Source organism: Theropithecus gelada, chromosome 2 (assembly GCF_003255815.1).
Source record: "Theropithecus gelada isolate Dixy chromosome 2, Tgel_1.0, whole genome shotgun sequence".
Classification (NCBI taxonomy): domain Eukaryota; kingdom Metazoa; phylum Chordata; class Mammalia; order Primates; family Cercopithecidae; genus Theropithecus; species Theropithecus gelada.
Window position 1 is genome coordinate 150,465,160 of NC_037669.1, and position 16,546 is coordinate 150,481,705.

At 41.9% G+C, this 16,546-nt stretch overlaps 1 protein-coding gene across 1 annotated transcript in view; it reads right to left on the minus strand.

Annotated features, from left to right (window-relative positions):
• Positions 1 to 3,989: 3,989 nt before the first annotated feature.
• Positions 3,990 to 16,546, minus strand: part of GRK7 (G protein-coupled receptor kinase 7) — a 40,386-nt gene continuing 27,829 nt past the window's right edge. Inside the window, exons 3-4 of the mRNA XM_025377449.1 lie at positions 15,059 to 15,333; positions 3,990 to 5,751 (exon numbers count right to left, since the gene is read on the minus strand). Of these exons, the coding sequence (XP_025233234.1) occupies positions 5,415 to 5,751; positions 15,059 to 15,333 (612 nt within the window). The 3' untranslated portion in view covers positions 3,990 to 5,414. The remainder of the gene's footprint in view (positions 5,752 to 15,058; positions 15,334 to 16,546) is intronic.

Below are 16,546 nucleotides of genomic sequence, written 5' to 3' on the forward strand. Positions count from 1 at the left end.
TATTATTAAACTGCCCTAATGATACAGGCAGTATAGTGATATTTAAAAATTGATCTAGTAGACTTTAATTAATTAATTTATTTACTTTTGAGACAAGGTCTTGCTCTGTTACCCACGCTGGAGTGTCAGCGGTGTGATCATGGCTCACTGCAGCCTCCCGGGCTTAATCAATCCTCCTGCCTCAGCCTCCCAAGTAGCTGGGACTACAGGCATATGAAGCACACTTGGCTAATTTTTGTATTGTTTTCAGAGACAGGGTTTTGCCCAGGCTGATCTTGAACTCCTGGGCTCAAGTGATCCTCTTGCCTTGGCCTCCCAAAGTGCTGGGATTACAGGTGTGCACCACCAAACCTGGCCCATCTGGTAGACTTTAATGATTTCAAAAGATATGCCTTACAATTTCTGAGAAGCAAAAATTGTTGAATCATTTCACATTTATGCCTGATTACCTAAATGAGAAACATGTTAAAATTTATATTCAGGCCGGGTGTGGTGGCTCATGCTTGTAATCCCAGCATTTTGGGAGGCCAAGGCAGGTGGGTCATGGGAGGTCACAAGTTCAAGACCAGCCTGGCCAACATGGTGAAACCCCGTCTCTACTAAAAACACAAAAAATTAGCTGGTGTGGTGGCAGGCTTCTGTAATCTCAGCTACTTGGGAGGCTGAGGCAGGAGAATCACTTGAACCTGGGAGGTGGAAGTTGCAGTGAGCCGAGATTGTACCATTGCACGCCAGCCTGGGCAACAAGAGCAAAGTTCTGTCTCAAAAAAAAAAATTATATTTAAAACAAAAAGTTGAGGCTGGGTGCAGTGTCTCACACCTGTAATCCCAGCACTTTGGGAGGTTGAGGCGGAAGGATCACTTGAGGCCAGGAGTTCAAAAGACCTGTCTGGGCAACATAGTGAGACCCCATATCTACAAAAATTAAAAATAAAAATTAAAAATTGGGAACAATTTTTAACGCTTTGTGGCTTGCAAAGGTAAAATCAATAACTTCATACTATTTCCTGTAAAAACATCATTCATCTTTTCTGCCTTGCACAGCTGTTCTCAGCCCCTTCCAGCAGTTTATTAACTCCATCTCCTCATTTGAGAAACAAACATTCAAAATAATCCCTGATAAACTGGAAGAAAAAAAATGACTTCTCCCTGGTTCTTCTTTGTCTAAATATTTAACTCAGATATGTGTTTATTTCCCCCGATATTTCATTATGTTTAATGAGCTTTTCTATTAAAATATAAGGTCATTTTAACTTTTAAAAAATAAGCAAGCATCATGTCTTTTCTTTTTCTTTTTCTTTTTCTTTTTTTTGAGATGGAGTCCCTCTCTTGTCGCCCAGGCTGTAGTGCAGTGGTGTGATCTTGGCTCACTGCAACCTCCACCTCCCAGGTTCCAGCAATTCTCTGCCTCAGCCTCCCAAGTAGCTGGGATTACAGGTGCCCGCCACCACACCCAGTTAATTTTGTTGTATTTTTAGTAGAGACGGGGTTTCACCATGTTGGCCAGGCTGGTCTTGAACTCCTGACCTCATGATCCACCCGCCTCGGCCTCCCAAAGTGCTGGGATTACAGGCATGAGCCACCATGCCTGGTCCAGCATGATGTCTTTTCAAAAATTACATCCTTCCTTTGATGAGGCATCTGGCTGCATCTGATTTAAATCTTTCCTTAACCTCCACAACACCCTGCACCCATCCCTTTGCATTTCTCTACCCTCCAACATTTAACCTCCTGTGTCAGGCCTGCCCCTCACCTGCCTATGTCATGGCGACCCTCCGGCACTCGGACTTGATCCAGATGGGAGCCCACATATGACAGAGAGGCCTGGGAGCAGCCTCGGACTCTAACTTCCCCACTCATTCTACTTAGATTTTTCTTTTATTGTGTACAAAAATTTTCCTTCCCAAGCACTTCCAGGGACCCAGATCTCTTTCTTCTCTTATTTCCTGTAGAACTTTTCATTAAGGCATCCTGGTTCAGGCCTTAGTGGTTTTGTCCCCTGATCATTCCCTCTCAACCCACTGTTACTGGCCACAGTCTTCAACAGATTATGCCCCTACTGTGTGCAAGTCATGCACTACTGGCTTCATATAGATGATTTCTGGTCTTCACAACAATCCTGTGAAGCCGTGGGACTTGAGGTACAAAATCTCTATGAGCTTCCATTTCCTGATTTAAAATGTGAATATTAACACAACAGGAACCTACGTTCTGTATTCCATACCACACTACCTTTCTTACATGGTTGTCTTTTCTCTATGGTGTCCCCAGTGCCACACAGTGTATAATTAGATCTCAAGACACAATTACTTGGTGATTTTTATTTACTATTTTTATAATTATTGACTACTGCTATGGTTTGGGTCTGTGTCTCCACCCAAATCTCATGTAGAATTGTAATCCCCAATGTTGGATGAGGGGCCTGGTAGAAGGTGATTGGATCATGGGGGCAGATTCCCCCCCTTGCTGTTCTCATGATAATGAGTGAGTTCTCACGAGATCCAGTTGTTTAAAAGTGTGTGGCCTTTGTCCCCTACTTCTCCATTCTGCGGCCATGTAAGACATGACTGCTTCCCCTTTGCCTTTCGCCGTGACTGTAAGTTTCCTGAGGCCTCCCCAGCCATGCTTCCTGTATAGCCTGTGGGACTGTGAGCCAATTAAACCTCTTTTCTTTATAAATTACCCAGTTTCAGGATTTTTTTTTTTTTTTTTTTCGAGACAGTCTTGCCCTGTCACCCAGGCTAGAGTCCAGTGGGTACAATCTTGGCTCACTGCAACCTCCTCCTCCCAAGTTGAAGCAATCCTCCTGTCTCAGCCTTCCTAGTAGCTGGGATTACAGGCACACACCACCACACCTGGCTAATTTTTATATTTTTAGTGGAGACACGGTTTCACCATGTTGGCCAGGCTGGTCTCAAACTCCTGACCTCAGGTGATCTGCCTGCCTTGGACTCCCAAAGTGCTGGGATTGCAAGCATGAGCCACCATGCCTGGCCTCAGGTATTTCTTTACAGCAGTGTGAGAACGGATTAATACAGCTACTTATTCAATTATTTTCCTGAGTTAGTTCTAAGACATAAAACAGATTTCCATTTAAACCTTATTGAAAGCAGAGGCAATTCACACTAAGGAACCAATGCAACAAGACATTTTTATTTTTTTATCTCTCCAATTTTTTTGTCCTTTTTAAAACTGAGATATTTATCTTTAATTATTAGTTTGCATTTGTCCCTCTGCCAGCTTTAAGGCATAATCAACAAATAAACACTACGTTGTTTTTAAATGTCTATAAAGCCCAATCCTGAGAACTCTACCATTGGAGTGCTCTGGTTAATTGGATTTCTGTTAATCACCAATCGGCTTTTTGTTAAAAGGGACTTGTTCAAAACTTAACCAAACTTTAATTTACTTTCTTACCTCAGGAAAAAAAAAGAAAATCTCCTGGGCATACTTGTATCCTGCTTTGGTGACACAGAACTCTAAGCATCCTAGGTTAGAATTTGGAGCATTAGGGAGCATGCTGAGGATGGAGGAGGAGTGGGAAAGTGAGCCACAGGTGCACAGCCTAGGCCTCAATTGTCAGAGGGCTTCATCTTAACTTGTTCCAGGTATGGTTAATGCTGTCTTGTAGATGAGTATTACCGTTAGCTGGATTCCTGTTAACCAACATTTTTTTGACCGGCACTTTTGCAGTTTTTGAATCCCTAACTCAAGGGACAAAACTTTTTAATTGACTTCAGCCAGATTTTTTTACCACTGGGATAAATTTAGATTTTATTATGCACACACACATCCTTTTTAAAAATATCACCCAGCTTTATATTTGTATCCCAAATATTTTTTCGCAGCTGTAGAATTCTCACCTCGGCTGTGCTTTTGAGAAATGCTAATTCTACCATACAGTGCTGGCTGGGCAGCCACTTGAAATGAGGGCTACTATTTTTTCAATTCAATTTCTTTTCTTTCTTTTTTTTTTTCTTTTTGAGACAAGAGTCTTGCTCTTGTTGCCCAGGCTGGAGTGCAATGGCACGCGATCTTGGCTCACTACAACCTCTGCCTCCTGGGTTCAAGCAATTCTCCTGCCTCAGGCTCCCGAGTAGCTGGGATTCCAGATGCACACCACCACACCGGGCTAATGTTTGTATTTTTAGTAGAGACGGGGTTTACACCATGTTGGCCAGGCTGGTCTTGAACTCTTGACCTCGTGATCCATCCGCCTCGGCCTCCCAAAGTACTGGGATTAGAGACATGAGCCACTGCACCTGGCCTGTTCAACTCAATTTCTAAGCCCATAGGTCTCCTTCAGGCTTTGAAATAGCCAAGAGACCAAGCTCCCAAGATATGTGTGAGACACTAAAGTGTGCAAGGACAAGAGAAGCTCTAAGATGAATAGATTGTCTTGTTTCATTTATACTGCAATTGCTAAAATGACATGCTTTGGGAACATTTGAAAAGTTGCCATCAAAATGTATGATTGAAGTTTTGAGCAACCAAAATAAGATCGAATGTAATAACATTCACATGTGCATGGCAGTGCCTGCCAAACTGCTGCACAGCAGACTCACTTGGGGAGCTTCTGAAATTCTAAATGGTCAAGTTGTTCCCATACCTGGGAGTGAGGATCCGAATGTCTGTGGATGGGAGTCAGGCATTCGTTTTTTAAAAGATCCCTAGATGATTCCAAAGTTCAGCAGAGTTTGGGAACCGATGGCATATGGTAGTGCAAGTTTACCATATTACTTAAAGGACTCAACTAAATTTACAGAATGCTTTACTTCACAGACCTCATGGATGTTTACATTTAAAATGCTTCAATATGAGGATAGTAAATTGTTTCCAAAAAATTGTAAAAGAAACTGTCAGTGAAATTGAAAATTATTCTGTGATCTAAAACATTGCCAAAATATTGTAACCCACTCCTTTTTAGAGGGAGAATGTCAGGAACATTTGTTTCCAGCTTCAAAATCCTTTTTATAAGTATAGAAGCAGAAGAAAGATGAAGGGAAAAAAAGATATAAACAAAGAAAAACTAAAATGATTATTTACTAAGAACTGCAAATGCTCATTTTCTGGGCACAACACAAAGTTCCATTATCTGTTCCTAGGACTTTGCGTAATACACGGGGACATGATGGTAAAAGGCTGATGCTTTCAGTTTATCAAAATAAACCTGAGTGTTCCTTTTCCCAGCCCTCAGTGAAAACTGAGACTTTACTCATCTTTATGAAAAAAAGTAAGAGAAAGAAAATAAAATGTGTCCTAGTAGTGAGCTTGCCTGTCCTTTGAATTGTTTTGTGGTTGCGATGTCCCCCTCCTAACTGATTATCCCTCATTCCACAGATTTCCACGTGTTGGGAACATTCGAGGATTATGTCAGCCGAGACTCCTGCCACCTGTCTGGTAAAGAGAGCAATTTACAGTAACAAACACACGCCAGACTTGGATGAATTACCCTCCTCACAACCCGTAGGTCTGTTGGGGTCATTCAGTTCCTCAAACAGTCCTGTTTCTATAATTTCTTCCTGCCACGCTATAGGAACAGCACCTGTTGCAAAGTTTTTGAAGAACTGCTTATCTTTGTCATCAAATTCCACCCCCCGAACCTCAGAGAAATCATCAATTTCACCGATGTCTTTGGCATAAACCACTGAAGGGTCTGGCACAAATGGGGGTTCAATTAGGCCGGCTTCTAGGCGAGGAAAGTTGATCGTTTTAAAGAAATGATGTTTCCTGGGATCATCAGACTTTTCTCTGTGAAGAAAGGAGACATCAGCCTGAGACAGAGTTAACAAACCAAAATGGGACACGTTCTAACAATACAAAATGTGTAGCATTCTTTTCTTACATTTTATTTTAATTGCAAAGACAATATAATAACATAAAGAATAACTGAAAAATAATAGCTTTTGAAATCACCCCAAATTCCCATATAGACAGCACTCTCATTATTTGCAGACAGCTTTCACCTGTAGATGCAATTTTTAAATAGTGAAGCTTTGGACATGACTTTTATTCTTGGTGTTTCAAGGAAATAGTAGGAAAGTTCTGTAGAACCACACCTGCTTGCCTGCAGCTTCCAGTCATTGCCTTTTCAGGGTCACACAGAACAAGTTAAGCATATCTCTGTCCCACACAACCACCATTCCCATTTTAAAAGGCGGCACTTGTATCTCTTTATTGGTAATATGATATGATTTCCAGAAGCCCCACTTACCTCCCCAACTGCCACAATAATCTTGGTGTTATTTCTTTAAAGACTTAAAAAAATCCATTAGCAATTTGTAGTAGTAGGAATTAGCATAAATTTAGTATTCAACACTATGATTATTATTATCAAACCCTCCATCTCTATGCTAGAAATTATTCCAGTATCTAAAGAAAAAAGCATGTTCCCAACTGTGTAACCTCTATTATTAATATTAGTTATCTATTGCTGTGTAACAAATTGCTCCAAAATTTAGTGCCTTAAAACAACAAACATTTATTATCTCACAGCTTCTGAGGGTCAAGAATCTGGACATGGCTTAACTGGGTGTCTCTGTCTCAGAGTCTCTTCTGAGGTTGCAGTAAAACTGCTGGCTGAGACTGTGGTCTCATCTGAAGGCTCAGCTGAGGCTGGGGGATTTGCTTCCAAGCTCACTCATGTGGTTATTGTCAAGCCTCCATCCCTTATCACATGAGCCTTCACAGGGCTGCTTTAAAACATTGCAGCTGGCTTTCCCAAGGTCAGTGATCACACACACACACACACACACACACACACACACACACAATGCTCAAAATAGAAGCCATAGTTTTTTTAATAATCTAATCTTAGAAGTGACATCTCATCACTTCCGCCATATTCTATTTCTTATTGAAGGAAGACCACACTTAAGGTAAAGGGATCATACATGGGTATGAATGCCAGGATGTGGGGATCATTGGGAGCCATCTTAGGGGCTGCCTACCATACTCCCCTTAGTTACTCTTAAATCTAGGTTTTTTTTTTTTTTTTTTTTCTTTGAGACGGAGTCTCGCTCTGTCGCCCAGGCTGCAGTGCAGTGGCCGGATCTCAGCTCACTGCAAGCTCCGCCTCCCAGGTTTACACCATTCTCCTGCCTCAGCCTCCGAGTAGCTGGGATTACAGGCGCCCGCCACCTCGCCTGGCTAGTTTTTTGTATTTTTTAGTAGAGACGGGTTTCACCGGGTTAGCCAGGATGGTCTTGATCTCCTGACCTTGTGATCCACCCATCTCGGCCTCCCAAAGTGCTGGGATTACAGGCTTGAGCCACTGCACCTGGCCAAATCTAGGTTTTAACAAAATAAAAAGTGGGCTGTTTTGTGGCATCAGATTCAAAATTTTTTTTTTCCTCTAAAAAATGTGAATAGCCAGATGCGGTGGCTCACGCCTGTAATCCCAGCACTTTGGGAGGCCAAGGTGGGTGGATCACGAGGTCAAGAGATCGAGACCATCCTGGCTAACACCATGAAACCCTGTCTCTACTAAAAATACAAAAAATTAGCCGGGTGTGGTGGCGGATGCCTGTAGTCCCAGCTACTGGGGAGGCTGAGGCAGGAGAATGGCATGAACCCGGGAGGCAGAGCTTGCAGTGAGCTCATTCCAGCCTGGGTGACAGAGTCAGACTCTGTCTCAAAAAAAAAAAAAAAAAAAAAATGTGGATAGATTTCTTGGTCTGATTGAGAAACATCTTCCACATACAAGTGGCCAACAAATATATCAAAAAATGCTCATTATCACTAATCATCAGATAAAAGTAAATTAAAACCACAATAAGATACCATCTCACACCCGTCAGAATAGCTATTACTAAGAAGTAACAAAACAAACAAACAAAAAAAACAGCCAGGCACGGTGGCTCACGCCTGTAATCCTAGCACCTTGGGAGACCAAGGTAGGCAGATTGCTTGAGCTCAGGAGTTCAAGACCAGCCTGGGCAACATGGTGAAACCCCATATCTACTAAAATACAAAAAATTAGACAGGTGTGGCGGCGTGTGCCTGTAGTCTTAGCTACTCAGGAGGCTGAGGCAGGAGAATTGCTTGAATCCAGGAGGCGGAGATTGCAGTGAGCTGAGGTCGTGCCACTGCACTCCAGCCGGGGTGACAGAATGAGATTCCGTCTCAAAAACAAACAAAAAACAAACGAAAAAATACCAACCAACCAACAAACCAACCAACCAAACAAAAACATATTGGAGGGGCTGCACAGAAAAGGGAATGCTTACACACTGTTGATGGGAAGGTAAATTAGTTCAGCCATTCTGGAAAGCAGCTTGGAGATTTCTCAAAGAACTAAAAATAGAACTACCATTTGACCCAGCAATACTATTACTGGTATATACCCAAAGGGAAATACATTGTTCTACCAAAAAGACATACACTCATATGTTCATCACAGCACCATTCACAATAGCAAAGACATGGAATCAACTAAGGAGTCCATAAATGGTGGATTGAATAAAGAAAATGTGGTACATACACAATATGGAATAATGTGCAGCCATAAAAAGGAACGAAACCATGTTCTTTGCAGCAACATAGAAGCAGCTGGAGACCATTTTCCTAAGTGAACTAACATAGAAACAGAAAACCAAGTACTGCATGTTCTCACTTATAAGTGGGAGCTAAACATTGGGTAAACATGGACGTAAAGATGGGAACAATAGACACGGGGGACTACTAGATGTTTTGGGGGTGGGGCAAGGGTTGAAAAACTATCTATTGGGTACTGTGCTCACTACTTGGGTGGTAGATTCAATTGCATCCAAAACCTCAGCATTACACAATATGTCTTTGTAACAAACCTGCACATATACTCCCTGAATCTAAAGTAAAAGATTTTTTTTAAAAGAAATGTCTTCCTTTTAAAAAAAGTCAATTTCTGCCATAAGTCAACCTTAATAGAAATTAATCATATTAATGGTCCATCCTTTACATTTTCCATTCAGGATATCAAAAAGCTTTTTGGGAAAGGATTGAGAGTTTGCCCCATATATTCCCTTCGGAGATTCCCCACCATGTCAGATGATAACGACAACAGACTCTGCCCAGCAAGATGACTAAAGGCAATATCCAATAATGGCACAACTAATAACAAGAATGAGGATAACTGACATTTATTCAGGGCCTACTCTCAGTTAACACAACATTCAGCTCTTCATTATATTATTACATTCAACCAGTACAACAGCCCTGTCTCTAACTCCTGTATTTTTGACTCCTTTATGTGCTTCTGAATTCATGAATAACTGTGCATCTGAGGAAGCCACAGTAAATAGGTGACTTTTTCAAAGGAAAATTTATAATTAAATTTTATTATGAGAAGAGAAACTTAATTGGAGGCATCTGATGATCCAGTGATTCCTTGGGCTCTTGTTCTGTGACCCAACCCTACCCACTTCCGGAAAGGTCTATCCGGAACTTCGTGGACTTTTCCCACTGTGTATGGAGACCTGGATCAAAGGTGCTACAAGGGGTGTCTTTTCTCCCAAAGTCTCTACCAAGTCTCCACCAACTGAAAGAAAGAAAATGCAGGCTTGCCATCTACCAGAACCGACTGCCCCAGTGTCTGTGTGGTTTACATCTTGTAGGTTAAGAGCCTTGAGGGAGAGTTACTGAGATACATGTAAGCTTCAAAAATAGATATTTAGGCCAGGCACAGTGGCTCACACCTGTAATCCCAGCACTTTGGGAGGCCGAAGTGGGTGGATCTCCTGAGGCCAGGAGTTTGAGACCAGACTGGCCAACATGGTGAAACCCTGTCTCTACTGAAAAATACAAAAATTAGTCAGGCGTGGTGGCACATGCCTATAATCCCAGTTACTTGGGAGGCTGAGGGAGGAGAATTGCTTCAACCTGGGAGGCAAAGGTTGCAGTGAGCCGAGATCGGGCTATTGCAGTCCAGCCTAGGTGACAGAGCAAGACTCTGTCTCAAAAAAAAAAAAAAGAGAGATTTTTTAAAAGTCAGGTTTATTGAGGTATAATTTACACAGAAACATTCACCTTTTAAAGGTATCAGATTTTTAAATGTGGCAGAAGGAAAGAGCTAGAATGCCATCCAAATAGATCAGGAATGAGCCCCAGACCTGCATGTCTCAAAAGAGAATGAAGGCTTTGGAATGGGAGTAGGTGCCACAGGGAAGGTACTTGCATCGCTTCCATGACCACTGGCAGACATGAATTGAACACACCGTACCAGGGGTCAAAAGGGCCCTTAAAAACTCAGTCTAAGCAGTAAATGGAGACTGCCCAGGAGCTTGGTAACCTTGGGAGACTTGCCAGACCAGTCTTTACATCAGGATGAACAGTTCTCACATAGCATCTCAAACCCACCACTCCCAGGGAGCCTTGGTTTGTCCATCAGTGGTGGCTGACTGCAGCCCTTTTGCAACTAATTATAAAAGACAAGGAAACCATGGGTCACTTTGAGGTTTCCTTTATGTTCTTCAATAACCCAACGACAATCCCCTGGAGGGCAGGATTCATGCCTTGTATACCTTTTCCCAAGAAATGTCTGCGGGTACTGCTGCTACCAGTGAAGACTGGGCTTTCCCATCTCCATTCCTTGTTCTTGTGGCTGGGCCACCGCAAAGATGATGTCTTTGATCTCTTGCACTAGCAACTCCCACCACAGGTCTGTCATTAAAGTAACAGGCTGATTATTTCACTCTTGCCTCTTTCCCTGGCAGTTCTGTGCAGGGCTCTTTTGGCCCATCATTGTGCGGTGCACTTTGAACAAATAGGAGAGGCTGTTGCTGGAGGCATTATCTTTTGTAACAGCCAAAGTGGCAGCTGCAGGGAGGACTTCTGCTCATTGGAGTGGAATATATTTCAGAGCATTAACAGAGGCTCTCGTATTATGGAACCCCACACAGAGATTACAATGGATTTTCTTATAATAGTCAATGAAGCAAAGATACCACCTGCCCATACATGAGGCCCACAAGGGAATTTGGTCTGCCAAGAACAGTAGGTATTGGCATGAAATTGTGTGTTGGAGAAGCACTTAAGTCAGAGACTTTCACGATTATTTGCTCTTGTTCTGCTGCACTGGCTCACCAGAAAAAAACCTGCAGAAACGTAAGTGGTCTTCACCATTTATTTCTTTGGAAGACCCTGTAGTTGATTCCATCTGGAGCCCCTGGAGACGCTCAGAAAAGCTTTTGGCTTCTCTGCAAAATTAACTCCCAGACCCATAAAGGCAAAGAAGGTAATCCTTTTCAGTGATGTCTAAAGGAGAAGGGTTTTTAATTCATTTCAAATGCTTAAGAAGGCAACAGGGAGGGAGCATTTGAACTCTGCTGTGTAACATGCTGTCGAGGCATTTGCCTTGGGTTGGAGGATGCCCACTACCTTAATCCAACGTGATCTCATTTGATTAAATTTTTTAAAAATATAAAGAGTTGAAATAAAAATGTTGGAAGATTCTGCAGTTATAGAGGCTGTAAGAAAAAAAAAATGTTGGAAGATTTTCTGTTTCACTGAACAGCTGTTTTTTATATGCCTTTTCTCTAATGTTGTAAACAGTCTTATTCAAAACAGTCACAACAACAGATGCTTTATTAGAAAGGCTTTGCTTGAGGAAGCAGCTTCAGGCAGTGACCAGTGTTTAGTATGCTTTAAAGTGGTGTTTACAGTGCTTTAAGGTCACATTTTCATGAAGTTTGTTAATATTTCATTTTGTAAATCCAAAGTCTGCTTATAGAGTATTAAGATTTATTTTATTTTATTTTTATTTTTTAAATTTTTTCCTGAGACAGAGTTTTGCTCTTGTTGCCCAGGCTGGAGAACAGTGGTGTGATCTTGGCTCACTTCAACCTCCGCCTCCCAGGCTCAAGCGATTCCCCTGCCTCAGCCTCCTGAGTAGCTGGGATTACAGGCACCCGCCACTGCACCCGGCTAATTTTTTGTATTTTTAGTAGAGACGGGGTTTCATCATGTTGGCCAAGTTGTTCTTGAACTCCTGACCTCAGGTGATCCACCCATCTCGGCCTCCCAAAGTGCTGGGATTACAGGCGTGAGCCACCGCGCCCGGCCAAGATAGATTTTAAATCAAACGTGGGAATCGAGGCATCCAAGTGGGTGTTTTTCCCTTCGGGGAAGTCATCTAAAGAGACTTTCCTCCTGACTCAGCCACTGCTCCCGCACCCTCGGATACTCACTGAAGACCATGAGGGTAGAGATTGTTAGTGATTGTCAGTGGTCACCATATCCTATTTGATTCTCACTCCTGGGCACGCAGAAGACACTAGTCAGCCCCCTCACTCGTAGGCAGGATCCGAGGATGAGTTCTGGTCAACAGAATTGTGTGTGAAGCATGTGGGATCGAGACTATCCCGGCCAACACGGTGAAACCCTGTCTCTACTAAAAATACAAAAATTAGCTGGGTGTGGTGGTGGGTGCCTGTAATCCCAGCTACTCGGGAGGCCAAGGAAGAAGAATTGCTTGAACCTGGGAGGCTGAGATTGCAGTGAGCCAAGATTATGCCATTGCACTCCAGCCTGGGCAGCAGAGTGAGACTCTATCTCAAAAGCTAATAATAATTTGTAAGTCTCCAATAACTGAATGTAAGAGGGTAAGAGGGTAGAGAATGCGTTTCCTCCCTGACAATGTGTGAGTGTACACATATAAATCTCTCTGAGAAGGAGAGAAAGAGAGAGGGAGAGAGAGGAAGGGAAGGAAGGATGGGGAGAGAGAGAAAGAGAAGGGGAGACAGAGAGAGAGATTTCATTTAGGGCTTTGTAAATCCAAAGTCTGCAGGGTAGTTTAGCACGCTGGAAACCCAGGGAAGGATCGCAAAGGTGGTTTGCTGGCAGAATTCCCATTTCTTCTGGGTAAGTCAGTCTTTTCTTATTAAGGCTTTCAACTGATTGAATCAAGCCTATCCACGTTATGGACAGTTATCTACTTTACTCAAAGTCTACTGATTTAAATGTTAATCTCATCTAAAAATCTGCCCAGAAATATCTCAATAATATTTGACCAAATATCTGAGTACTGTGGCCTAACCGAGTTGACACATAAAATTAACCATAATACCCACAATCTCCTCATTTTATATATGAGGATATTGAGATTCAAAGAAAGCAATTCAATTGCTTGAGGTAAAATAACCAGTCTATAGCAGAGCTGGGACTTGAATCTACTGTGAATCTAAAGCTCTTGATTTTCTCCCTACACAACATAGTCACTCACTGCCAAGGGTCTTTTCACAGGCCAACTTTTACTTCTTTTGTTCTTCTATAGAATCTTTTTTTTAGAGACAGGGTCTTGCTCTGTCATCCATGCTGGAGTACAGTGGCATGATCATAGCTCACTGCAGCCTTGAGCTCCTGGGCTCAAGTGATCCTCCCACCTCAGCCTCTTGAGTAGCTGGGACTACAGGCATGCATTCCTACACCTGGCTAATATTTTTATTATTCGTAGAGGCAGGGTCTCTCTATGTTGCTTAGGCTGGTCTTGAACTCCTGGACTCAAGTGATCCTCCCACCTTGGCCTTTCAAAGTTTTAAGATTACAGGCATGAACCACTGCGCCCGGCCTTCTAAAATAGCTTAATCTTATTATTATATCATAAACCATAAAACTTGGCTTCAATTTTAACAGCTGGCAACATCATTTGTGCTCATGTAAATATTTTTTGAAGGACTGATGATATGCTACGGGAGACATTTGAAAGGAACAGAATTTTCCAGAGCTATGACTATCAGTACTGGTAGTTTTCTGTTTTTATTTTAATTATTATTACCATTATTATTATTTGTATTATTTTGAGACAGAGTCTTGCTCTGTTGCCCAGGCTGGAGTGCAGTGGTGCAATCTCGGCTCACTGCAACCTCTGCCTCCTGGGTTCAAGTGATTCTCGTGCCTCAACCTCCCGATTATCTGGGATTACAGGCGGCTGCCACCACTCCTGGCTAATTTTTTGTATTTTTAGTAGACATGGAGTTTCACTGTATGTTGGCCAGGCTGGTCTTAAACTCCTGACCTCAGGTAATCCACCACCTCAACCTCCCAAAGTGCTGGCGTGAGCCACCATACCTGGCTCATAGGTGTGAGCTATTGTGCCCAGCCTGTTTGAATTATTTTTTAATAGATAATGTATGTAACAGTGTTAAGTATCTTCACACTACGTTGTTGTGCAACCAATCTCCAGAACTCTTCATTTTGTAAAACAGATAATTTATAATCATTAAACAATTCCCATTTCTCCTCCCCTTAACCCCAGGAAACTGCCGTTCTACTTACTTTCTTCTTTTTTGAGATGGAGTCTCGCTCTGTCACCCAGGCTGGAGTACAGTGGCTCGATCTCAGCTCACTGCAACCTCTGCCGCCTGGGTTCAAGCGATTCTCCTGCCTCAGCCTCCCGAGTAGTTGGGATTATAGGCACCTGCCACCGCGCCTGGCTAATTTTTGTAGTTTTATTAGAGACGGGGTTTCACTGTCTTGGCCAGGCTGGTCTTGAACTCCTGACCTTGTGATCCACCCGCCTCGGCCTCCCAAAGTGCTGGGATTACAGGCATGAGCCACCCTGCCCTGACTTCTACTTTCTGTCTCTATGAATTTGACTACTGTAGGTACCTTATGTAAGTGGAATCATGCAATATTTGTTTTGTTTTATGACTGCATGTGATTTTAATACATTTATTTACTCAACATGGTTCAACATGCAAAAGAAACTAAGGTGATACAGTGAGAATTCTTATTTGCATCCCCATCCCCAGCCCCCAATTTCCCTTCATCTGACATAACCAATCCTATAAATTCTTTCAAATATTCTAGATAACCATTTGAATTATGTATTCTTTTTTCTTTTTTTTAACACAAGCTGTTTTGCACCTCACTTTTCCACCTTAAAATACATCTTGGAGATCGTTCCACAGAAAGTGCTCATAGTGTTTGAAAGTATTAGAAATATTTAACCATATAATATGCAAGTAAAAATAGGAAAATCATAATACTTAATTCCAAGATGTTGCCACAAATCAAAAGTATTCTCCCAATCCCTGTGGACAATACTGGTGTCAGCAATCCTCTCTGTTACCTGCTAGTTTACCTGCTTCCTAAGCGTTGCTCTGGTTTCTTAGCCAAGAAGAGCCTGCAAATATCTTTTGCTTCCTCTGTGAAGTTATCATGCTGGAATTTGACCTCGTCTTGCAGAGTTCTTTGCTTTAGATCCTCTTTACTGACCTTTTCCTTGTAATCTTTGAATGGTGTTCGTCCAGCAACCATTTCATAAATGCTGCATCCCATGGCAAACCAGTCCACAGGATAGGAATAACTTACCTTTTCCATTAGGATCTCAGGAGCCATGTAACCATTGGTTCCAGCCTGTAACATCCCAAACAAAAAACAAGACAACACAGAACAAAGACAATAAGGTGAGTGCAGCAGACACTGCTGACTGCCTACCTAATACATATTCTCCTTTTCTTCCCTTGTTCAGGGAACCCTATTTGTTTGGAGTGGCAATGTGTCTAACCTATTCCTTTTGCTGCTTTCCCAGCAGCTTTGGGTGCAGCCAGGGGAGGCCATGAGATTCATTTTGGCCAATGAGATAGAGTTGGTGGCTAAGGTCATCAAGAAAAGGGAAGCCGTAGCTGCTCTTGATGTGGGAAAATCTGTTACCTCTCTTAGGCTCATCACCTCATCTTTAAGACGAAAAGTTCAAGTGGATGTCTGTAAGATCCGCTAAGCTCTGCCTTTTTTAAAGTTCACAGATAATAGAAAATTAGATGCATATGATTTTTTTTTAAGGTTGAGCACTTTATTACTAATATTAAATGTTCATATATTGTCTAGTCTATGATGTTTCTTATTCTATGTGCCATGTAATAACATTAACATCACACACACCTCCTCCTGCCTGTCTCTGCACTGAATAATTAACACTGTCATTTTAATTGAGGAAATTCCGCACACGCATGAAATTTCATTTTGCATGCATGACTATGTATTACAGGCACACTTCTACTGACAATGTATGCCAAATGATCATTAGATTAAATATATATACATATTCACTATATACACATACATATTTATTTCTATATATAATACATATATATTTATATATGCTTGTATGTATGATAAATTACACATAAAATTTACTATCTAAATCATTTTGCAGTGTAAGTTCAGTAGTGTTAAGTACATTCTCACTGTTGTGCAACCAATCTCCAGAACTACTCATCTTGTAAAACTGATAATTTACACTCATTAAACAACTTGCCATTCCTTCTCCCCTCAACCCCAGGCAACCACCATTTTACTTTCTCTCTCTATGAATTTGACTACTCTAGGTACCTCATATAAGTGGAATCATGCAATATTTGTCTTTTTATGGCTGCATTGATTTTAATTCATGTATTTACTCAACAAATATTTACTGAAATCTACAACACACCTTGCAATTTTAAGGTATATATTTACTTCAGATTTGTTTTGTTTTGAGACGGAGTCTCGCTGTGTCACCCAGGCTGGAGTGCAGTGTCCTGATCTCAGCTCACTGCAACCTCTACCTCCCAGATGCAAGCCATTCTCC